Source organism: Suricata suricatta, chromosome 10 (assembly GCF_006229205.1).
Source record: "Suricata suricatta isolate VVHF042 chromosome 10, meerkat_22Aug2017_6uvM2_HiC, whole genome shotgun sequence".
In the NCBI taxonomy this organism is placed as follows: Eukaryota; Metazoa; Chordata; class Mammalia; order Carnivora; family Herpestidae; genus Suricata; species Suricata suricatta.
In genome coordinates this window covers 123,137,767-123,162,956 of record NC_043709.1, presented here as the reverse complement: position 1 = coordinate 123,162,956, position 25,190 = coordinate 123,137,767, and the positions used below count along the sequence as shown (strand labels likewise).

Below are 25,190 nucleotides of genomic sequence, written 5' to 3'. Positions count from 1 at the left end.
GAAGAGAATGTCAATGAAGAAGAGGAGAGGAAAGATCATGTTTTCTGTAGTGAAAACATTCCATGTGAAATCCATGGAAATGAATTAGAACTTCTGAACAGTGGAGTAATCATTATTGGGATTACTTTAGAACAACCAAATATTTAAAATTCCCAAATGAAACGGGAATCCAAGCTTAACATACTTGTTTGAGTATTGTTTAGATTTTTTTCTATGCCTTTCTTTCAAACTTGGTGAATAAAAGGTATAGCAAGGGATGGCAAGCTCTAAGAAATTTTCAAAACCACAAGATACCTCATGGACTGGTGGACTTTTCACAACTATGAAGACATAGACAAAGATCTTAATTTATAAAAGAATCCTTATCAGGGAATAGTTATTAAAACATATAAACGTGGTTGAGAAGAGTTCGGTGGGAACAATGATATAGAAAGATATAGAGAATAACAGAAGGTAAACAGAAACCTGGATAGAATTTTTTGTATATATTCTTGTCCTTGATTAAGGCAGCAAAATAACTTTATTCTCAATTATGTCTCTTTTATATCACATTAGATTATCATCACCTAATTTCTAGAAGAAACCAAGGAAACATTTCATTGCTTGCCTAGATCTGAACTAAAGTTTGAGGCTGAGATTTAGCCGTGGAGTAGAAGTTCCACAAGTCCTTGACATTACCATCTATCAGTCACCCTTTTGCAGCTTTGTTTCTTGTAGGTAAGGTAGACTGCTCACTTATTCTAATTTGTGTTGGTCATTGATATTGTTTATCTTCAGTCTATGTTCTGAATATGTAGTCAGATACTGACAGCTAATCAACAAAAGAATAAACTCCACTGTGTCACCACCTCTATCAAATTTATGTATTCTATGGGGCACCCGGGTGGCTCAGTCATTTGGGTATCTGACTTCAGCTCAGGTCATGATCTCATGGATCATGGGTTCAAGCCCTGAGTCAGGCTCTGTGCTGACAGCTCAGAGCCTGGAGCCTGCTTCAGATTCTGTGTCTCCCTCTTTCTCTGCCCCTTCCCTGCTTGCACTCTGTCTCTCTCTCTCTCAGAAATAAACAAACATTTAAGAAAATTTAAAAGTAAAAAAAATTAAAAACTATATGTATTCCAAACTTGGAAGCCCCATGTTGGAAGACTCGGCCTGCCGGTGCCAAATCCAGGTGGAAAGGGCTGGTCTTCCTTACTCTAGGGGTGACCTTATAAAGGTAATTCAGGCATGAGAAATTAATTCTACGCAAGTGTTAGTTTGTACCAGCAAATTAGGAAACCCATAGGGTAAAAAAGTTTTAATTTTTTAGCCATGAAAAATGTTGTTGCTATTGTGCAAAAGCCTGAAGAGGCACAACTGACTAGCAACTTACTAAATAGTCCAAATAGATTTAGAAAAAAAATCCGAGACTCCTACTACCAACATTTTTAAGACATTTATTTGGTTTCCCCAATAATTTAGAAGAATGTGTCTCAGGCCCAACTCCCTTATCCTTTACATAGCTCTGAAAGAATAGTGAAGTAATAAAATTTTTTATCAATAGCATATCAGTTTTATTCCACTTCAATATTTATAAGGGAATGATGTGATGTTTTAAAAAATTAAAATTTTGATTTGCCATGCCAAATTTGTACCCATCTCTTATTTTGACTGTTGGACAAGTCAGACGTAGAATTTTATCAAAGGGCTCAGGGATGTCAATTTAGTTTGTATAACTTGTTCAAAAATACCTCCCAAAATGTGAACACACACTTTACTATTAAATGAATGAGGGAGCAATCATGTAACTCCTGGATTTTCAGCTTTATCATGTTTCCTCACACTGGTCTAATCCTGACCATAGAAAATATTACCGGATCAAGGGAGCTGAGCTCATTCTTTACTCTTTCAGCAAATATTTATCAAGAGCTGACAGATGCTTTGTTAGGTGTCAGGGATACAGTGCGAATCATCTAGCTGATGGTGCTGGGGAGTACTATAGCGAGCAGGCTCGGAGAGAAAGGAGGGAGGGGCAGATGAAAGAATATGAGCTGTAGATAATGTATTTCCACATACTCAGAAAATTCAAAGTGGTGAGTCACAGGATGATGAATAGTGTAAGTTTTATGGTAATATATTTATTATGGTTGTAGATGATCTCCAAAGAGGTATGGCAGATAAGTCTTCATAGGAATTCTAGTCTGATCCCGAAGTATTCTGGAACATTCACATTTTGAAATTCATCTTCTACCAGATTAAAAAAAATTATCAAAAAACTCCCAGACTACTGGTCCTGGAAAAACCCTCACACTGTCTCATGTTCATCTGTCTTTTGCAGTTGTAATGTTTACAGTTTTTTTAAAAAATTAATTTATCTTCAGTAATCTCTTCGCCCATGGTGGGGCTTGAACTCCTGACCCTGAAATCAAGAGTCACATGCTTTACCTACTGAGCCAGCCAGGCACCCCACACCTTTATTCATTTTTCATGAAAACTGAACTCACAATTTTTTTTTATATAGGACAAACATGATTATTAAGAATTATAAATAGATATAAATAATGATGGGATTCTGAAAGTTATCGATTTCCCCTTTCTATGTTTTCAAATAAGAAACTCAAAGAAGAAACGGAGTCTCAGAGAGGTTTGAGATTTTCCCAAGCAGTTTCTATACCTGTTTCCTGTGAAATAAGTGTGGCAGGGAAATCACCTGAGCAGCACTGGAGATGCGCTGCACAGTGAGCAGATTCCCTACATGTATGACCTGTATTCCCACTTCAGTGGGAAGACTAGTACTGCACTCTTTCAAATGGTTCCTTATTTTGTGTTTTTCAAAACTAAATCTTTTTGACAGGAAAAGCTAGCCCAGATTGCATGTATATAAATATATTAACTATTGCTTCCTCTTTTTATTCTCAATTGACTCCTGACACTGATGTAAGCATACAGAGCTTCTTGATGAAGATTTTCCACAACCCCCAGGTAAAACCTATCTGTTGCTTCTCCACGGCTGTCCCCTATATAGAAACATTGCCATTTGGGAAATAGAACAATCTAGTTTTCAGTGCAGGTTTCCTCTTGGCTGACTGAAGATGTAAGAATTTACTCTTGAATAACAGTCTGAGTATAAAAAAAAATCTAAGGGCAAACGTGCTACTTATAGAACTATATGGAGAGAACTGCAAAGAAGCATCTGCTGCACATTAGAAAACATTAAATTAAAAGAGGTTAAATACAGAATATCAAGTGCTTCATGCACTAGAAGGAAAAATGAAAGATGCATGAAAGATAAATAATTGGGACTGTTGTAGGGTAGTGTGAAAAAAAATCACAGCAACCACATGTCTCTGATTTTTTAAGACAGTCCTTATTTCAAATATTTGTTCCTGTTGTTAAACCATGTGTCTTGACTTTTCTTTAGAGAAGGGTCACTGAAGGAAACCAAGGTGTTCCAGTAGTGCTAGGACCAAACCAATGCCCGGAGACAACAGAGCCACCACCATTGGACTTCCGTTCATCTCATGGTCTCGGCACTCTATCACTAGTATTTTATTTTCTGAGACCTACTGCTATCCTTTAACACCTGTAGGAGTATTAGTTTAACTAAAGCCTGCCTCTCAAGTCTTGCTACTTTGATCTTACTCCTAAAGCCACGCCCTAGACCTTCCCATCATAATCTCTCTAGCTTCCCTCTCTCTTCTCACCTTCATGGAGACCTGCTTATTGTTGAAGGAAATGCATTCCCTGTGGCCCTCCCAAGGAATGGATCTTTATTCCCTCTTGCACTGCCTATCCCATAGTCCTCAGGAAAGTCAGCATAGGGTCCTCTTTGCTCTCTGTAGATCCCCTTCTCTGGTATTATCCAGAATTACTGTATTAAAAAAAAAAAGTCTACTTTTTTGATAGTTTCATCCTTGCTAGTGGAAAAGTTTGCTATCAGGTAAGCTGTCTCTCTGGAGAAAAGCAGAGTCGAGTGGCAGTAAAGTACAATAAAAATAGCCCATGAATCTAAAGAGCTACCGCAGAGGGAGTAGTTAAATAACCTGAGAGAAAGTTGTGGTCATAATAGAATTCTTTCTCTTTTTTTAAAGTTCATCTGATTACTTCCTTCGAGTCAGTAGTTCTACACTTTAGAATAGCATCCAAATTACCTAGGGGGCTTATGAAACACAGACTGCTGGACCCCACTGTTCCACAGTCTGACTAAGGAAGTCTGTAGATGGGCCCAAGAATGTGCATTTCTAACAGGTTCCCAGGCGCTGTGGCTGCCCCTGACTCTGAGACCACACTTCTGAGAGCCACTGCTTTCTCTGCTCTAATGATTAGGCAGAATCAAAAACCCCTAAACTTGGTACATCTATATATCTGTACCTATATGTACCTTTAGGAGATATATCTGTATCTGTATCTAATCTATATATATCTCTATTGACCTTGCGGATTCAACATCACATCAAGTTCCTGGTTCTCCAAATTCCTATAACAGGTTTTCAAGACTCACAATGAACTTACCTATCCAGCAGTATTCACAATGTATTCCAACATAACCTTCTCTTCTGGTTGAGCATTTCCTTCACGTTTCATACAACTTCCATCCACCTTCACCACTATTCCTGTCAAAGGGAATGTTCTCTGCACCACTTTACAATAACCTAAATGTTACCCATGGCTCAAAGAACTTCTCTTTTATAAAGATTCCTGGGTTCCGGCCAGACTATTGTCTTCCTTTACTGACCTACTATTGTAACAAGAGTCGTTACCACATAGTTTTGTTGTTAATAATTTTTAACAGTTCCCATTTATCTATATAAACTAATAGTAAGCTATTTGGTGAGAGAATAAGGATTTTATACATTTTATGTCTCCTGCAAAGTGTTCAACAAAGTATTAGAGAAATTATAGATACCCAGTGGGTCTTGGTTATTGTAGGAAACTTTTACTTACATATAAACAAAGTTTATATAAAATAAATGACAAATTACTGTCAGCTATATATTCTTATCCATTCTACATAGACATCAGAAATCATAAATATGACTTTCTTATTTCCTTAGAGTGTAAAAGAAATTTTTAAAAGGCTTTGAATACATCTCAAAACCAAGGTGTACAAAATACCAAAAAAAGGTTAGGTAAACAGGCCATACTTTCTGCTTGTGTATTCCCTACCCAATGATGTATTTTGAGCATTATAAAACAGAAAAGAAATATAGTGGGCTTTTCTTCACAGTAATATGGGGAAATTATTTTTCCTATTTTGGCTGGCTGGGATTGAACAATGTAAAATAATGTTAGAGATTTATATTGTGTGGAAATCTTATATCTATACAATTTGTATAATTTTCATATCCACGTGAAGATCAGAATCAGATTAGTTCTATGCTTTATCTTCTGATATTGATATCTATTGATATGGATCTAATGATAATTTCTGATATCTTCTTTGATATTAATCAAAATAATGATGATTGGCTTTACATAGTATCAATATAACTATTCATTTTTTATGCCTACATTACTTTACTCTTAGAGATAGCAGGCCATAAAATTTCTAAAATGTCTTGCCCAGATAAATATTATTACATTTAAATTATAAACTAAACACACATTTTGTTAATTAACTTCTGGCAAAATATTAAATGTGAATATTCAACCAACAATTGCCAAGCATGGGGAAGATGGAATATAGAAATTCAACTCCTATGTTTATTTTTGACATCTGCCAAATAAAATTAAGATTTGTCCTGTGGTTTACTGAAGGGAATGACAAAAAAACTAATAAAAATTCATTTTCATTATCTTTTGTATCTTTAGAGGCCTGGCTTAAAATAGCCTAATGTTAACAACAGAAAAATTCCTTTTGATTTCTCTTCCTCTTTTCTCCTAAGTTCTCTAGTTTCTAAGTGACTGAACTCTCACTAACCCCCAAAGAACATGGCTTCATTTTTGTGTAATACTGGACCTCCAGAGAATTCCTAATAAATTATCTTCAGAAGAAAGATAGATTAATTAAGCATTTTGTAAGGAAAATCTCTACACCGGGAGTGCCCTGGATCCTAAGTCTGATATACCCCAGGACCAAGTCCATGTAAAAAATTCCAGCATGTTTCCTTTTTTCTCCTAACTAAAGAAGTAAATCAAGAGAATAGCTACTGTTAATCACATGGGAAAACACTGAGAATATGGAAAACAGAAAGTTTCTTTATGCCAAGAAGTTGCCTTTATTTGCTGCATTTCTCCTTCCTAATTTCCTTGATTACATTTTCTCAACAAAGCTCCAAAGCTGCATACCGTTGAAAAACAGAATGGAAACTCAGAAAAAAGTTTGCATTCCACATGTCGTTGTTGCCCTTTTCATAATATTGTTTTCCCAAAACCTTATCAGGTGAAATTCCTTTCAGTTTGGTAAAGGGGTGTGGGAAGGCTTCTACAGAGATCTGTTTTGATGTCACTGGAAGAAGACAAGGTAAACACACAAAACAAGTGCCCACATACCAACTGCTGTCATGTAATCCCAGCGCTCAATGAGGCACATATTGAAGATGAGGTGATCAGATGTTTGCCCTTGGCCAATAAGTGAAATCTGCCTCTCCAAATTCTGGCAAACGGACGAAGTCCAGCCGACAAGAAACCAAAATACGACCAGGAGCATAACTGCCAGCATCCTCATGACCCGTCCACCAGTCATATATGGAATCCGTTGGGCTGTCCGTGAAAGAAACACTTTCAAAACCCTGGAAAAGCAAACATCAAAATGTGAAGGCAAGCTTAATACTCAGAAAGTAAAACTCCACAATATTTTATTTTTCTTAGGTGAAATTTAAACCCACCCAAACTCTACTTATGCAGAGTTTTAACATGAAAAAAAAAAAAAAGAAACCCAGAAACAGTATTGCTTATATTTTCACTTAATTTCATTTTAGTTTTTATCTTCTAATAGCAAAACAGATAGCCTACATTAGATACCAGTGAGTCAATAGATTTGCAAAGGATGGAATTCTTTTGAGTGTGTCTTAATAGTTCAAGGGCAACACTCAAGATCTTAAAAAAAAAAAAAAAAGACCCATAGGCAAACATTGCTCAAATAGGGTTTCTGAGGGGTCAGAAATAGTCCTGAAAGTGAGAGGTTGGGTTTTACAGTATTATACTAAGTCAAAATTTCCTCAACCAGTTTTTTTTACAGTAGAATGTTATAAAGATATTTTCTGAAAATTATTCTAAATGTCTTCTCTCTGTAATTATTTCATCACATTGCCAAAGATAATAGTGAAATAAATATGAAAACAATGAGAGGTATTTAAATAGGGTCACTGAATTAAGATCAACTTATTAAAGAAGAGGATGGGAATGACCTAATAGAAATGTAGTGATTTAAAGAAAAAATTTTTTTCTGTTATGTTATTCAAATGAATAGCCAGAATTGAGAACTACCGGGTTAAGTTATATCTAAGAATTGTTCCATCTCTAGTTATTTTGTGAAGACAAAATCCGAACTTACTGTAGAGGTCCTTCCACTTACCCATTTCTTTAATTTTATCTCCAGAATATTCTTAGTTGATTTTAACTCCACACGCTTATTCTGATATTTTATGTCACAAAATTGTGACTTGAAATAAACTACCACCAGTGGTTTATGATATCCACGATCAATTTCCAAACAGCAAAAATAAATTTATTTTCCCAACTTCTCTATTCCCTTTTTCATCTCATTCTTTCAAAAACATTTTATGAAGTATTCCTATGAATTCTTCACAAAAATCATTTTAAGTCCAGAAATGAAACACACACTTAAAATAGCCTAGATGTATGACACTATTTCTCTCTATATAGACCTTTCCTGGCTCTTCCAGGATCAACACAACACACCCAGCAAAGAAAGTTAATTTTTAGCAAATTTTTAAAATCCTTCTTTCCCCTATATCATTAATCCCATTGTCCTTCAGCTAACGCAGAGCATGAAGTTATTTAATACTGAATAAAATACCCTCAATTTTGCTGTGGAACAATGTCAGAAAGATATGTATAAAAAAGGGTATAGCAGAAGATCTCTTTGTTCTCCACTTAACTAGTTTATGAGATTATTGGTTACTTTCTATTCTCTATGTAGAACATACTGAGTACTGAGTACCAGGTCATGCTAAATGCTAGCAGCAGCAGTTAACTTGCCACCTCTGTCTGGTATGCCTCAGCTTTTACTCCAACCAGTTGAACTGCTACTTGTTAGGTGCCCTCAAATCATGGTCATTATTATCATCTTATATAATTTAACTAAATTATAAATAAAATAATTACATATGACTATGAAACAAAAGGAGATCTATTTGTATAAAATCTATCTTGAAAGTTTTGGAAAGACTCCATGTGGGTGAATCATTAAATAGATTGTTAACTTAGGGGAAAGTTTAATATATTGGGGTGGTCAATAAACATAAAAATCTAGAAAGAGCCTATACTCAGAATGCTTTTAAAAAATCTTTAGATTTGTGCTCTTATTTAAAGAACCAACAGTGTGAACAGTAGATAATCCACTGCAGTAATTTATGTTAGAAAGAGAACAATGCACTCCAAATGTCAGACCCATAGTCAAACAAGGGGCCTTATTTAAAACATATTTGTAAATGATTATTTGTGTGTTTTAAATTACAATCTCTTACAGATTTTACTTTAATGCCTTTCCACTTATCAAGTTTATCACTTTATTGACCAGTGACTAATCCCATAAAGAAAGCCCTCTCTTGTACTTAGCAGATCAAAAAATTCAGAGAACTCCTAGAAATAAGAGAATTTTTTTTCAATTAATGTTTTGCTAGTGCCAATCTTATTTTCTGTAGAAAAAACTTGTAGCCACTAGGTACACATAATTGTTTCTGGTCATACCTGGATGAATTCTAAATTTTTAATGACTAGGAACTCAGAAGAGGAAATCTGGCCTGTTTTTTATGGTATATTTTGGCTGGCAGAACAAAAAAGAGAATTGTTCTAATTCTAGACACAATTTAAATTGAAATAGAATTATAATGAACAAATATTTATAAAGTGACAATCATATACTGGGTATCATGTTAGGCAACACGGGAAGAATAAGATTATAGTTCTAGAAGCTTACAATCTAACTAGAAATGTGTACAAATAACTACCATATAAAACAGGATATATTCTACATTGTATGTACCTAGTATGCCTAATAACCTAATAGAATAGGTCATTCATGATCAGGACTTTAATGGATACCAATAGAAATGGAGAAAAGTGGAGAAAATATAAGGAGATATTCTAGCTGGAGAATAACAGAACATAACAAAGGATAAAGCAGGAAATGTGAGTTGCAAGTTGCAAAGGATGTCTATATGATCCCAGTTTGGTAATCTTTTAATCAATAAATCATCTGTTCTAAACTATAAGAAATTTTCAGGTTTTCCAGGTGACCTCTTGGGTATGTATTGTATAGTCTGAGAATTCAAGATTGTCATAGATCCCACAGTCTCATTCCAGAGAGGAAAAACCAAAGCCAAAGACTTGATGAGTCTCCTGTTACTAGTTTTATTGGCTTTTGAATGCTAGGAAACACACTAACACAACTCTATACTTCAGTCTGAGCATTTCAGGATATTGGGTTTCGTAAAATGGAAGAAGATGAATTTTTTTAGCTTTGCCTTCAAATAAAATGAGAAAAGTCTGCCATATCTTTAAAAAAACAACAACAACAAGCTCTTGTTAGCTTATATGGGTTTATTTCCTAGATACCAACTTCTAAAAATGAAATCCTTAGATATGCATTTATATGAAATACTGCTGTAGGGAAAAATACAATAATTAAATTTCTTAGATTACTTTTTCTACTATTTTTTTCATAGATAAATCTTTAGGCTACCATCTGTTCAGAAGGTTTCACTATTTCTGAAGGAAAGCTGTAACATATACAGGAAGATTACAAGAAATTGAGAGAATTTAAAAAGGCATAAAGAATATATTCAGTTATCATTATTAATAGTAGATAAATTCATGGAAATGATGTTGCAGCAATGAAAAGAAAAGGGCAACCTGGGAACTGGCTGTCACTGGAGTATCTGCCTCTACTTTTTCACTTCCCACACCTTTCTGGTTTGAGCTCATAGAACTCCACTGTCAGGATGTGTACACCCCCAATATCTAAGTGATATTGGTACTCTTCTTTAACTCGCTCTCTCTCCAGCTCTCAGCACAGCTAAAGCAGTGGCTTCCATTATGTCACATTCGATCGATTTTCTTCCTATTCCTCTATCAGCATCTTTTTAGTCTCTGATGCAGATTCTGCTTCCCCAGTGTTTTCTTTAAGTGGTAGTAGTATTTCCCAAGGACTTCCTAAATGTAGCCATCTAGATCTATTTTTTGCTTTAAATATTTTACCCAGGGAATTCCAGAGACACCCCTCTTTCAGTTATCTGCATGCTGGTGAGACCCCAATCTGTGTTTTCAGTTTAGATCTCTCTCCTGAACTCAAGATCTTTCTACTAGACATCAACCTAGTAGACATCAATGTGTCCCCAAATGAAATCATCCCTCTCTCCACTCCTCCCTCCTCTAGCCTACTTTTCTCCTGTGTTACCTTTCTCAATGACTAGTATCAATTGATCAAAGCAGAAACCTAGGATTAAACTTTAATTTTTCTCTCCTATTTACATTCCAAACATGAAAGGAGTGATCAAGAATTTAATTTCTACCTCTTTTTCTCCATCTTCACTGCTACGCTAGCTCCTGGTCATCAACCTGCTTCTGTAGTAGCTTCCTAACTAGTCTACTTACAGGTCTTGCCTACCTTCAATCCAGACTCCATACTGAAGCCACAGTGGTCACTTCTGATCATGTCACTGCCTTTTTATAGTGCTGCAGTGGCTCCTCATCCAAATCCTAGCTCTTTAGTATGATAAAAGGCTTTTAAGTGTTTTTAAATATTGGTTCCCCCTTGCTTCAGCAGACTCATCTCACACCACTCTCTCTTTCCTACAGATCTGCAGGTTCCTGTGTACTATATGCAGGTGTCCTGTCTGAACCTTTGCCCTCAGCTTTCCTCACTGCCCCTCCCCCTCAATACCAATACCTAATTTAGCTAATTTCTACCTATTCTTTCAAGGTTCAGCGTAGATGTTGCTTGCGCTAGGCCAGTGGTTCTCAAACAAGTATCATCAACATCATCTGGAAACTTGTTAAAAATGCAAATGCAGTTATCTACCGGCTCCCAGGCTCATTATAATTTAGTAAACATAAATCAATAGGCAATAGGCTGTGGGGAGCAGCAAAGATTCAGCTGCTTGGCCATTTGCTAGCCGGATATGTCTCTCCCTCAGGGGAGTTGCAAAAATAGGCAGGGGAGTGCCACTCCCTGTCAGGAGAAGCCAGAAGAACAAAGATCAATTGCCTACAGGCAGGGTGGTATCGCCCTTCAGTGCTGTGCTAAAATCTTTAGTTTATTTCCTTCTTTACCCTAGCCAAAATCCCTTAACCCTGTTTCCTAGCAACTGACCTAGGTCAGCTGCCTTGTTCTCCCGCCTAAAAACCTTTATAAGATACAGTGTTTGCTGAATAATAAGAGAAAAAGAGGCTTGATCGGAAACCATGTGTTGTGTCTCTACTCTGTGCTCCCCCTTCCTGCCCTTTCTCTCCCTCCCTCAGGATCATGAACCCGCAAGGATTCACTGCCCCGCAGGCCGGAGTGGCCAGGGCGAGATACGACAATAGGCAATGAACATATGATGGTTTTGGGGAATAGTAGTAGCAAAAATGGTGGAATAAAGAACCCCACAAGTCCATCCACTCATAAAAGCAATGAATAAAGTGGCAAAAGCTATTAGAATCAATTTTTTTGGAACCCTGGAAAAGAATCAAAAGCTTATAGCACCACGGGTATGCCTAACCAAGAGAAAAACAGCTGAATTGAATAAAAGGGTTTTGTGACATTTTAACATACTGTTCTGTCCAGTGTCCTACCTCCCACTCATGAGATCAATAGTGGACTTGAGGACAACATCCTCCATTGTCATTACAGGTAACTAGTACTAGACAAACACAATACACCTTATTCTTAAAGATTTGTGGTTGTTCATTTTGACCTTTCTAGCGGCTATCTGGAGGACTAGTTCAAAAGGCCTGCCTTTATTTATTTATTTTTAACTCCAGTATAGTTAACATATAGTGTTAAATTAGTTGTAAGTGTGCAATATAGTGATTCAACAAGTCTATCCATTACTTAGTACTCAACATGACAAGTGCACTCCTTAACTGCCATTACTATTTCACCCATCCTCTCACCCACATCCCCTCTGGTAACCATCGGTTTTTTTCTCTGTAGTTAGGAGTCTGTTTCTTGGTTTATCTCTCTCTTTCTTAATTTTTTTGTTCATTTATTTTGTTTCTTAAATTCCACATATATGTGAAATCATATAGTAGTTGTCTGTCATTGACTTAGTTTGCTTAGCATTATACTCGTTAGCTCTATCTCTGTTATTGTAATTGGCAAGATTTTATGCTTTTTAATGCTGAATAATATTCCACTATATATATACATATATATATCACATATTCTTTATCCATTAATCTATCAGTGAACACTTCAGTGGCTTCCATAATTTGGCTGTTGTAAATAATGTTGCAATAAATATAGGGGTGTTTATATCCTTTCAATTTTTAGTTTTTATTTTTTAGGTAAATACCAAGTAGTGTGATTACTAGATTGTAGGGCAGTTCTATTAAAAACATTTTTTTTAACATTTATTTATTTTTGCAAGACAGAGAGAGACAGACCATGAGCAGGAGAGGGTCAGAGAGAGAGGGAGACACAGAATCTGAAGCAGGCTCCAGGCTCTGAGCTAGCTGTCAGCACAGCGCTCGATGCAGGGCTCGAACCCATGAACTGTGAGAGCATGACCTGAGCCAAAGTCAGACACTCAACTGACTGAGCCACCCAGGTACTCCCCACCCTTTTTTTTTTTTAAAAGGTTTTTTTAAGAGCAGTTCTATTTTTAACTTTCTGAGGACCTGCCACACTGTTTTTCACAGTGGCTGCCACCAGTTCGTATTCCCACCAACAGTGAAGAGGGTTCTTTTTTCTCCACATCCTCCCCAATGTTTGTTGTTTCTTATGTTTTTATTTTTAGCTATTCTGACAGGTGTAAGTGAAGGGACACAGGTCTGAACCAAACTGACTCTATGACAGGCTTCAAGTTTCCCCTCTGACCTTGGAGGCCTAAGTGTCGGTTCCCCAGAATCATTAGACAATAAAAGGGCACAGACTGCTCAACCAGGGAGCACCCTAGCAACTCCCAATCAGAAGCGGCCAGCTAAAATGCTTAACTTTCCTAAGGGCAGGCCTAGAGATAGAAGCTATAGATAACCACTTATTGCTTAAGGCTAGTTACACCTTACGTGGGGGTCCTTAGCCCACCCTGTAATTGGTTATTTTCAGAGAAACACTAAATATGGTGATTGGGTTCTGCCAAAAGTAAAGAACACTGTAAACAAAGTGTATGGTTAAAGTTGCTAACAATGATGTTATGTGATAATGATGGATCACTGTACCTGTGTCTCAATTTCTTGTAACTCCCCCTTCCCAAACCCCATAAAAACCCTGCTCAGCCCTTGTTCGGGGCTCTCCGCACAGATCCACTGCGCTGGTGAAGTCTGTGGGCCTGAGCTTAAGCCGGGTGAACTTAAGCCTGTAATAAATGCCCTTTGCTTTTGCATGCGTGACTCGGTCTCCCTGGTGGTCTCTGGTCTTTGCGGATGATATTGTGATCTGGGCATAACATAAGGTGATGCATCCTACTGTAGATTTGACTTGCATTTCAAAGAGTCTGCTTTATTTCACCCAACCAGGAGCCCTCCCAAGGCAGAAGTAGCTACCTGAGGGTCATTTGTCTAAAACATTTAAAGGCAGATGGATTGGTTGATGTCACTTGGGGTAAGAGAATGGTTAGACAAACAATAGACTAAACAAAAAGGAATAAAGGCTAGGGAAGGAGATCTGCTGGGCGAAAAGGGCTTCGAAAAGCTCCCATATATTCCCAGGCATCTAGAAAGCTGAAAAATGCTCAGAAAAGACCTAAGAAAGCCTTAAATTCTCATATCCTGTTGACCTGAGGCTCTGTAGAAGCGGAGTGGTAAAGTGGTTAAGGCAAAATGGTAAAGTGCTTGAGACATGTCCCAAAATACACACACACACACAGTCCATGTGCAAAAGCTAAGAAATTTTAAAACGTTTTTATTTGTTCCAGGCTTTAAGAAAATTTCTATTAAATCACTAGCTCATAACTAAGTCAATAGAACAGAGACTTCGGTGACTATACATAACAAAGGATAAAGATGTTAAGAATTAGTTCAGAAAAGCCAGTTAACAAACACAAGCAACTTCAATAAGAAAAAGCCATAAATGTTGGGGAAGATAAAGTATCTGATTCCAGATTTACTGCATTACAATATTCAAAATGTCCAGTTTTCAAAAAAAATGAGATATGCAAAGAAACAAGAGTGGATAGCCCATATGAAAAAAAAAGAAGTTAATAGAAACTGTCTCTGAGGAAGGCCAGGCATTGTACTAATTAGACAAAGATGTTAACTGTATTAAATATGGTCAGAAAGCCAAAGAAACTATGCGCAAAGAACAAAAGTAAATAAAGAATGACGTTTCACCAAATAGAAAACATCAATAAACAGAAATTATAAAAAGGAACCAAGAAGAAATTGAAAAGTTGAAAAGTAAAATAAATAAAAAATTCACTTCAAGGATTTAACTGCAGGTTTGACCATGTAAAAGAAAGAATTAGTAAATTTAAATATAGGTCATTTGAAATTATACAGCATGAGGAGTGTAAATGAAAATAAAATGAAGACTAGTGAACAGAGCCTAAGAGACCTGTGGTACACTATTAAGAGTATTAGGATTTGCGTAATGGGAGTTCCAGACAGACAGGAGAGAAAAAAGCCAGAAAGAACATTTGAAGAAATAATGAGTAAAACTTCTCAAATTTGACAACAGACTTAAATCTACATATTCAAGAAGCTCAAATAATCAAAATAGGATAAATTCAAAGAGACTCACATTAAGACACATTATAATCAAACTGTTGAAACCTGAGATGAAGAGAAAATCTTGAAAGTAACCCAAGAAAAGTTACCCACTAGATACAAGGCATTCTTAGTAATATTAAGATCTAATCTCTTATCAGAAACTATGGAGGCCAAAGGGCAGTGGGATAACATACTAAAAATCCTAAAGGAAAAAACAAACCTATCAACACAGAATTCTATTATCAGGCAAAACTGTCTTTCAAAAATTAAAGAAAAATTAAGATATTCCCAGATAAATAAAATGGAAAGAGTTCATCATTAGGAGATCTGCTTTTTAAGAAATACTAAAGGAAGGGGCACCTGGGTGACTCAGTCAGTTAAGCATCTGACTCTTGATTTTGGCTCAGGTCATGACCTCATAGTTCATAAGTTCCAGTCCTGCCTCAGCTCTGTGCACACCGCAAGTAGCCTGCTCAGGATTCTCTCTCTCTCTCTCTCTCTCTCTGCCCTTTCCCCACTTGTACATGCTCTCTCTCTCTCTCTCTCAATAAATAAATAAACATTAAAAATAAAATATTAAGAAAATCTTTTTACATTTATTTATTTTTGAGAGACAGAGAGAGAGCACAAGTGGGGGAGAGAGAGAATGGGACACAGAATCCAAAGCAGGCTCCAGGCTCCAAGCTATCAGCACAGAGCCCAATGCAGGGCTCGAACTCACAAACCATGACATTATGACTGAGTCAAAGTTGAATGCCCAATCGACTGAGCCACCCAGATGCCCTAAAAAAAAAAAAAGAAATATTAAAGTAAGGCCTTCAGGCTGAAATGAAAGACACTAGACAGTAACAAAAATGCACATGAAATAATGAAGAATATTGGTAAAGGTAACTGTAAAAATAAATCTAAAAGTATGTGTTAATGTAGTTTTGGTTTATAACTATTCTTTTTTTCTTATATAATTTAAAAGGCAACTGTATAGAGTTATAAGTGTAAATCTGTTGAGAGTCACACAATGTTGAAAGATTATAATTTATGACATGAACAATGTAAAACAGAAGCAGAGTGATATATGGAAAATTTCTGTATACTATTGAAACTGAATTGGTATAAATTGAAACTAGGTTTTTATATATTTAGAATATTAATTTTTTAAAAATGATAATTTTTGTGATAGAGACAGAGCATGAGCACAGGACAGGCAGAAATAGAGGGAGACACAGAATCTGAAGCAGGCTCCAGGCTCTAAACTGTCGGCACAGAGTCTGATGCAGGGCTGGAAACCCACAAACCACAAGATTATGACCTGAGCCGAGTGGGAATGCTTAACCAACTGAGCCACCCAGGTGCCTTTATATGTCCAGAGTATTAATTGTAAAATGTGAATTGTAATTTTCAGGGAAATCATAAACAAAACAACCCCATATAGTAAAAAATGAAAAGGGAATAAAAATGTAGAAATGCTCTTACCATAAGAGCAGGTAGTAATGGAGGAGCTGAGGAATAAAAATGAAAAAAGATACATAAAATAAATATCAAAATGATAGAAGTATGTCATTCCTTATGAGTAATTACATTATAAGTAAATTGGTTAAATTCTCCAACTAAAAGTTAGAGATGGAAGAATAGCTTTTTAAAAATGATCCATCTGTAGGCTGTCTACAAGAGATTCACTTTGGATCCAAAGAGAAAATAGGTTGAAACTTGAACAATGGAAATAGATACCCCATGCTAATAGGGACCAAAAGACAAATGGGATGCTAAGTTAACATCAGATAAAAAACACTTAAAGACCAAGTTTGTTAAAGAAAACAAAGACACTGTAAATTATAAAAGTATCAATACATCAAAATGGTAATAATTATAAATACATATACACCAAACATCAGAGCCTCAAAATATATGAAGCAAATACTAACAGAATTGAAGAGAAAAACAGAGTTCTACATTAATAGTTGAAGACTTCAATATCCTGATTTTAATAATGGATAAACTGCCTTGGCAGACAATAAGAAAATCAAGGGCTTCAACAACATTTGGAATCACCTAGATCTAATACATATATATAAAACAACAACAATAGCAGATTACACATTCCTCTCAAGTGCACACGCATCTCAAGCTGTAGGAGATGGTGTAGCCAGAGAGAAAATAAGAAGACACAAGTCCTGTGCAGATGAGAAGATGGGCTTAGACAAAAAAGAGAATGAGGAAGCAATGGAAGAACACAGCAAGCCAGCTACACTGCTGTGGTTGATCCAGAAGTCTTTCCAGATTGCAAAACTAGAAGCTCCCTACTTACCTAAGAAACCCCCAAAGGAGAACATGCATCTTTAAGTTTCTTGGAGCTGTAGCAATGGATCTTGGAATAGACAAGGTGAAGCCGTGTCTCCCAGTGATCATAGCTCCTTTGTTCCAAGAACTGAACAGCACCTATTCAGACCAGGTTCCTCGGATGAAGAATCTATCCCAGGAAATCATAGAAGTACTCTAGAAGCTGGTTGGGCTCGAGAGCTTCTCCTTAGCTTTTGCCTCTGCACAGAAACAGGCTAATGAGAAAGAGCACTCTGGGAAAAGAGGAAAGCTTTAGAGTTTGTAACTAATCCTACTATTGCTGCCAAGAAAAAGCTCAAGAAACACAAAAATAAAAGTGAAGCCAAGAAGAGAAAGATAGAATTCCTGCATCCAGGCTATGAGGCCAAGAGACAAAAGAGCCAAGGCCTGGAAGATTTAGCAATATTGGAGTAATGTGCTCCCTCTGCTGATAAAATATCTCCATTTACCCCAAAGCCTCAACTTCCCAGTGTATCTGCTGGTCTGAAATCACAGCAGAATTTATTAATTTAAGTTAAAATGGCATAGATAGTATGTTATACAGTATAATATAATGATGGTCATATTTTTAAAAATTAAAACATTTCATAATATTACCATATTTTCAATGTCCAAAAAAGCAACACACACACACACACACAATAAGACAAGTCATAATATGTTGAAAAAGATTAAAATCCTACAAAGTATTTTCTCTGACCACAATGGATTGACATTAGAAATTAACAACAGAAGGAACTCTTAAAATTTCACAAATATGTGGAAATTAAATGTCATACTCTTAAGCAACCAATAAGTTAAAGAAGAAATAACAGAAGAAATTAGAAAATAGTTTGAAATAAATTAAAATGAAAACAGAACATACCAAAGCTTATAAGTGTTGAAAAATTTAGTGTTTAGAGGGAAATTTATAACTGCTAATGCTTATATTTAGAAGAGAAGAAATATATCAAATCAAATTTTCCACCTTAAGAGACTAGAAAACAAAGAGCAAACTAAATCAAAAGAAAGCTGAAGGAAGGAAATAATAAATGTTTGAGTGGAATAAGATGAAATGAATAATTGAAAAACAATAGAGACAATAAACAAACCACAGCTGGTTCTTTGAAAAGATAAACAAAATTGACAAACTTTTAGTTACTCTGACAAGGAAAAAAGAAAACTCATATTACTAGAATCAGGAATGCAAGGGGAGACATTACTAGCAACTTCACAGAATAACAAGGATTATAAGAGAATACAGTGAACAACTGTATACCAAAAAAACTAGAATGGACTAATTACTAGAAATACACAAATTACCTAAACTGACTCAAGAAGAAGTAGAATATCTCAAAAGACCCATAATAAGCAAAGAGATTGAATCAGTTATTAAAAACTCCCCCCCCCCCTAAATCAGGACCAGATGGCTTCACCAGTGAATTCTACCAAATATTTAAAGAATTAAGACACATTATTTTCAAACTTTTCTAAAAATCGAAGAGGGAAAAACACATTCTGTATTATTTCATGAGGCCAGCATTACTTTAACTCCAAAGCCAGATAAAGACATCACAAGACATTACAGACCAATATCCCTTAAGAATATACATCCAAATTCCTAAAATTGAAAAGCATATCAAAAGGATTATATACCACAGCCAAGCAGGATTTATCCTAGGAATGGAAGGTGGTTTAACATACAAAAGTCAATCAATATAATATACCATATTAATAGAATGAAGAAAATAATCCCACATGATCATCTTAATTTATGCAGGGAGAAGCATTTGATAAAAATCTAACACTTCTTCATGATATAAACATCAATAATTAGATATAGAGGGTAAATTCTTCAACTTGACCCATATTGGGCTTCTATGAAAAACTCACAGCTAATATATTCCATGGTGAAAGACCTAAATCTTTTCCCCTAATATCACGAACAAGGCAAAAAAGTTGTTTTCACCACTTCTACATATCACTGCACCAAAAGTTCCAGCCATGGGAATTAGTAGATAAAAAGAAATAAAAGGCATTCATACTGGAATAGGGGAAGTAGAGCTATCTTTATAAGTAGATGACATGATCTAATGTATAAAAAGCCCTAAAGAACACACACACACACACACACACACACACACACACACACACAATTTGAGCTATAAACCTAATTTAGTAAGCTATAAAATACAAGTTTAATATATAAAAAAACGAGTTTTATTTCTACATACTAGCAATCCAAAAATGAAACTGAGTAAAAATTCCACTTACTATAGCATCAAAATGAGTACTTAGGGATAAATTTAACCAAGGAGGTGAAAGATGTGTTTGCTGAGGGCTATAAAACGTTACTGAAAGAAATTAAAGAAGACCTAAAGAAATGGAAAGACAATCTGTGTTCATGGATCAGAAGACTGAAATGTTGCTAAGATGGCAATACTTCCTAAATTGATCTATAGATTCAAGTCAAGCTAGAGACTGTAATGCATTCCCTACTAAAATTTCAATTGACTTATCTTCAGAAATAAACAAACTGATACTAAAATTCATATGAAATTGTAAAGCACTTCAAATAGTCAAACAATCTAGGGAAAAAACAAAGTGGTCTTGGAAGACTCATACTTTCTGATTTCAAATGTTGCTACAAAGCCACAGCAAGCAAAACAGTATGGCACTAACATACAGATAGATATATAGATCATCAGAATAAAACTGATCATCTAGAAATAAACCTTTACATCCATGGTCAACTGTTTTTGACACTGATGTCAAGAGCATTCAATAAAAATAGTTTTTTAAACAAATGGGGCTGGGTCAAGTGGATATCAGCATTCCAAAAGAGTAAATTTAGACCTCCACCTCATATAATATACACAAATTAATTTCAAGATATCAAAGACCCAAATATAAGAGCTAACACTATGAAATGCTTAGAAGAAAGCAGGGTGAAATTTTGATCTGGGATTTAGGCAATGGTTTCCTAAATATGATATCAAAAGTACATGTTACAAAAGAAAAAATAAACTGAACTTCATAAAAATAAAAAAAATTGTGTATCAAGGAACACTATCAAGAATATGAAAAAGAAAACCCCAGAATTGAAAAAAATATTTTCAAATAATGTATCTAATAAAGGTCCATATACAGAATATATAAAGAACTCCTAAAACATAGCAATGAAAAGCAAACAATCTAATTAAGAATAGACAAAGGACTTGAATAGACATTTTCTAAAGAAATATAAATGACCAATAAACACAAGAAAATCATCTCAACATCATTAATCACTGAAGAAATGTATATCAACCATACAGTGAAATAACACTTCACACAGACTAGGACCGTTATAAAAAAACTAAGTGGAAAATAACTGTTGAAAATGTGGAGAGGCTGAAGACCTCATCCATTGCTGGTTGAAACAGAAAATGATACAGCCCCCGAAGAGAACAATTTGGTGGTTCCTCAAAATGCTAACCATAGATTTACTATGTGACCCAACAATTCCACTAGTTCTTATAAACCTATGAGAACTGAAACATAGATTCACACAAAAAACCTGGATAAAAGTGTTCAGTAGCATTATTCATAATAGTCAAGAGTGGAAACAACTCATCCATCAAATGATGAATGAATAAACCAAGTGCTGTATATGCATACAACGGAATATTACTCGTTGATAAGAAGGCATGAAGTCCTGATATATATTACAACTTATTACATATTACAAACATCACAAACCACCTGAGCCGAAATCAAGAGTCCAAAGCTTTAATGACTAAGCCACTCAGGCACGCCTCGTCTTTCAGTCTCTTTACCATATATTTATAGATAAAAAATAGTACCAGGCCATAGGGACCACAAAAAGATGACAAAATTCTTTGCAAATATAAAATTACTCTTTTGTGTGTGTGATTACTTATAAAAACAAGAAAACAAAATTCTCAATGGATAGTTGTACATTAATATATTTAACCTATTTTAGGTTATTCATATAAAAGAAATGCTAAACAATATAAATACAAGATATTTATAATATGTAAAACCTTTAAAATTACCATTACATTCACCTTCAGCTTAACCTACAGTAAAATAGACAAAACATATTAGCTAGCAAATAGTAGATGTGGCTACAATAGAAATTCAGATTTGCTATGTGAGTACATAACAACTCTTCAGTTTGTCTAACTGGTAGTATTTTTAACTTTTTGATGGTATTACTTACCCTTAAAATAGAACTTTCAATTATTGTCAGTGGAACTTTTGGAAATTAACTATAAAGTCTTACTGTGATTGCTCTTTGGTTCTTGTACTATCTAGCTATTTACGCTTTGTTTCACCACTAGATTTAAAACTCTGATTTAAACTTCTTTGCAGGTCCAAAGTCCCTACTACATTGTCTTGCCTATTACAGATCATAAGTGTTATACAATATCACAGACTCCTCTGTTTCTACATGCAAATTGTTCCTCCATTAAACTATAATATATGGTCAAAGTAAAACAAATAGAAAACTAAAAACAAATAAAAGAGAAAAATGAATACCTAAAGTAGCACTAGCTGTACATAAACACTTAGCATTTTGATGAATATTATTCTCTAGCATTTTTCTATATGTAAATATTTTTTATATTAGGATTATAATTTATATGGTTCTGAGCACTTTTTGTCATACAACATTCTATATTTATAAATAGCATGATATATGATGACACATAATTCTTTAAGCATATCATTATTTTTTTATTCTAAACTACACTCCAATTTTTTTCTCACTCCTTTAAAGCCCCCATAAGTCTAAGAATGGAAAATAGAAATCTATTGCATTAACTTCCATACATATCAGCTCTTACTATCTATATTGGGGAACATTGTTTCATATCTTTTATCAGGTTTAGAATGGATTGAAAACTAACTGAAAAAGTAACTTAGAAGAAAGGTGATATACAAGGTCATACAGATTTTTAAAGATGTAAAGTTTGATATTTTTATACTGGAATAGATGCCAACTTAGGAAAATTTTTCTAGTGACTAGAGAACATAGGGAAAGGTTTATCTATGTAAAACCTGACTATAATATGAAAAAAATCATATTAATATTCAAATTCTGCATTTTGTTTTTTAAAAATATTTTAATGTTTACTTATTTTTGAGAGAGAGAGAGACAGAGCACAACAAGTAGGGGCGGAGAGAGGGAGACACAGAACCTGAAACATGCTTCAGCTCTGAGTTCTCAGCATGGAGCCTGACAAGGGGCTCAAACTCAACAAACCATGAGATCTTGACCTGAGCGGAAGTCAGTGCTTAACTGATTGGGCCACCTAGCACCCTGAGCAGATGTACTATTCTTAGCAAGCTAAGAAGTATTTGTGATTATAGCTTTCAAAGCTTGCCTTTACATGAGCCTGACTTATTTTTTTTAAGTGTCCTTCCTAACATTCTTTGCTGATAGATTAGAACTTGCCTTACTCTTGTGTTATTCTCTCTGCCATGTTCTACCTCCCCAACCGCTGACAAACCTTTCTCTTTCAGGTCTTCCCAAGGCTGCCCGACTGGATATTATATTTTCCTGGTGACACCAAGCGTGTAATCTATATTTATGCATGTATTTGTTCTACCTATATACCAATATTTTAAGAACACATGAATATTTTTGCAGATCAATTTTTGTATACACTTTAATTTTATCTTTAGATTTCAAAAAAATAACTCACTTTTTAAAAAGCTCTTGATACATATTACCAAATATTTTCAGTGGATTGTGCCATTTATACTCTCTCCTGCAGCATATGAGGGTATCTTACTCCTTGGATATTTAATATTATGAACAATTATAATAAAAATAACCCTTTCTCCTAAAATAAATGAAATACTGATCCATAATTTCTCATTGTTTTATTAAAAATTCTTTGCATTCAGTTGTATAATTTGTTGGAATTCTTATAAATTGAGATGACACTGTAAAGTAATTTTTTCCTAAACAAAGAGCTAATTTTCAAATTCTTATTTGTTGACTTGGACATTCTCATTCTATGCTTTTGGAAAGCTTTCTCTAAAAGTTTTGTAGCGCTTTCATCTTGGTAAAATATATCAACCCTTTAGATCATTCTTAGAAAAACAAAGATCATTCTTAGGTATTTTTAGGTGTACATTTAAGATTGGGAAGAGGACATTATCATCATCATCTTCTCTAATTTAAAGATAAGTAGAAAACTATTGTTTCTTATACAAACCTATATATCTTGCTTACATTTTCTTGATTGAACTTTCTTGATTGTATGAATTATTCCTTTTCAGAGATATAATTCACATACCATAAAATTCTTCATCTTATGGTAAATTTATAAAATTCGGTTGTGTTAGTGTATTCATAAAATATGCATCATAAACCCTCTTTACTTTCAGAATAATTTCATCACCCCAAAAAGAAACCTCATACCCAACTGTTACTCCTCATTCTTCTTTTCCGCCTAGACCCCGGTAACCACTAAGCTACTTTATGTCTCTATAAATTTGTCTATTATGAATATTTCATGTAAATGAAATCATAGACTATGTAGCATGAATCAATACACTTCATTAGTTTTTCCACTAAATAATATTTCATTTTACAGATAAACCACAGATTGTTTATCCATTCATCATTTGATAAACATTTGGGTTCTTTCTATTCTTTGACCTTTATGAATAATACTATTGTGAACATTTGTGTACATATTTTTGTTTGGACATATATTTTCAATTCTAATGGATATACACCTAAGAATGGAACTGTTGGGTGATATGGTAACTTTATGTTTAATATTTTGAGGAACCAAATTGTTTCAGAAAATGGCTGTACCATTTTACAAGCGTACCAGCATCTATGAGGTTTTCAATTTCTCTTCATCCTCACCAACACTGTTATTTTAAGACTTTTTGACTATTAAAAAAAAGACTTTTTGAGGATAGCCATCTTTGTGGGTTTGAAGTGCTATCTCATTGTGGTTTGATTGTGATATCTCTAATGACTAATGAAAAGTTAAGCATCTTTTCATGTACATATAGGCCATTTGTATATCTTCTTTGGAAAGTTATCTATTCTATTCAATTCAATTCCCATGTTTAAAGTTGGATTCTTTGTAAACCTAACCAAGGATGTAAAAGACCTATAAAATGAAAACTATAGAAAACTTATGAATGAGATTGAAGAAGACACCAAGAAATGGAAAAACATTCCCTGTTCATGGATCGGAAGAATAAACATTGTGAAAATGTCATTACTACCCAAAGCAATCTACACATTCAATGCAATCCCCATCAAAATTGCACCAACATTCTTCTCAAAGCTAGAACAAACTATTCTCAAATTTGTATGGAACCACAAAAGACCCCGAATAGCAAAAGTAATATTGAAGAAGAAAACCAAAATGGGAGGCATCCCTCTACTACAAAGCTGTCATCATGAAGACAGTATGGTATTGGCACAAAAGCAGACACATAGACCAATGGAATAGAATAGAGAATCCAGGACTGGGCCCACAAATGTACAGCCAATTAATTTTTGACAAAGCAGGAAAGAGTATCCGATGGAAAAAAAGATTGCCTCTTTAGCAGGTGGTGCTGGGAGAACTTGACAGCAACATGCAGAAGAATTAAACTAGACAACTTTCTTATACAATACATAAAAGTTAACTCAAAATGGCCGAAGGACCTGAATGTGAGACAGCAAACCATCAAAACCCTCGAGGAGAAAGTAGGAAACAACCTCCTAGCCCTCCACCGCAGTAATCTTCTACTCGACACATCCTTAAAGGCAAGGGAAATGAAAGCAAAACTGAACTCTTGGTACCTCATCAAGATAAAAAGCTTCTGCACTGCAA

At 34.9% G+C, this 25,190-nt stretch overlaps 1 protein-coding gene across 1 annotated transcript in view; it reads right to left on the bottom strand.

Annotated features, from left to right (window-relative positions):
• The window catches only part of GPR158 (G protein-coupled receptor 158), a 410,420-nt gene that overhangs the window by 22,318 nt on the left and 362,912 nt on the right, over nucleotides 1-25,190 (bottom strand). Inside the window, exon 7 of the mRNA XM_029955110.1 lies at nucleotides 6,472-6,710. Within this exon, the coding sequence (XP_029810970.1) occupies nucleotides 6,472-6,710 (239 nt within the window). The remainder of the gene's footprint in view (nucleotides 1-6,471; nucleotides 6,711-25,190) is intronic.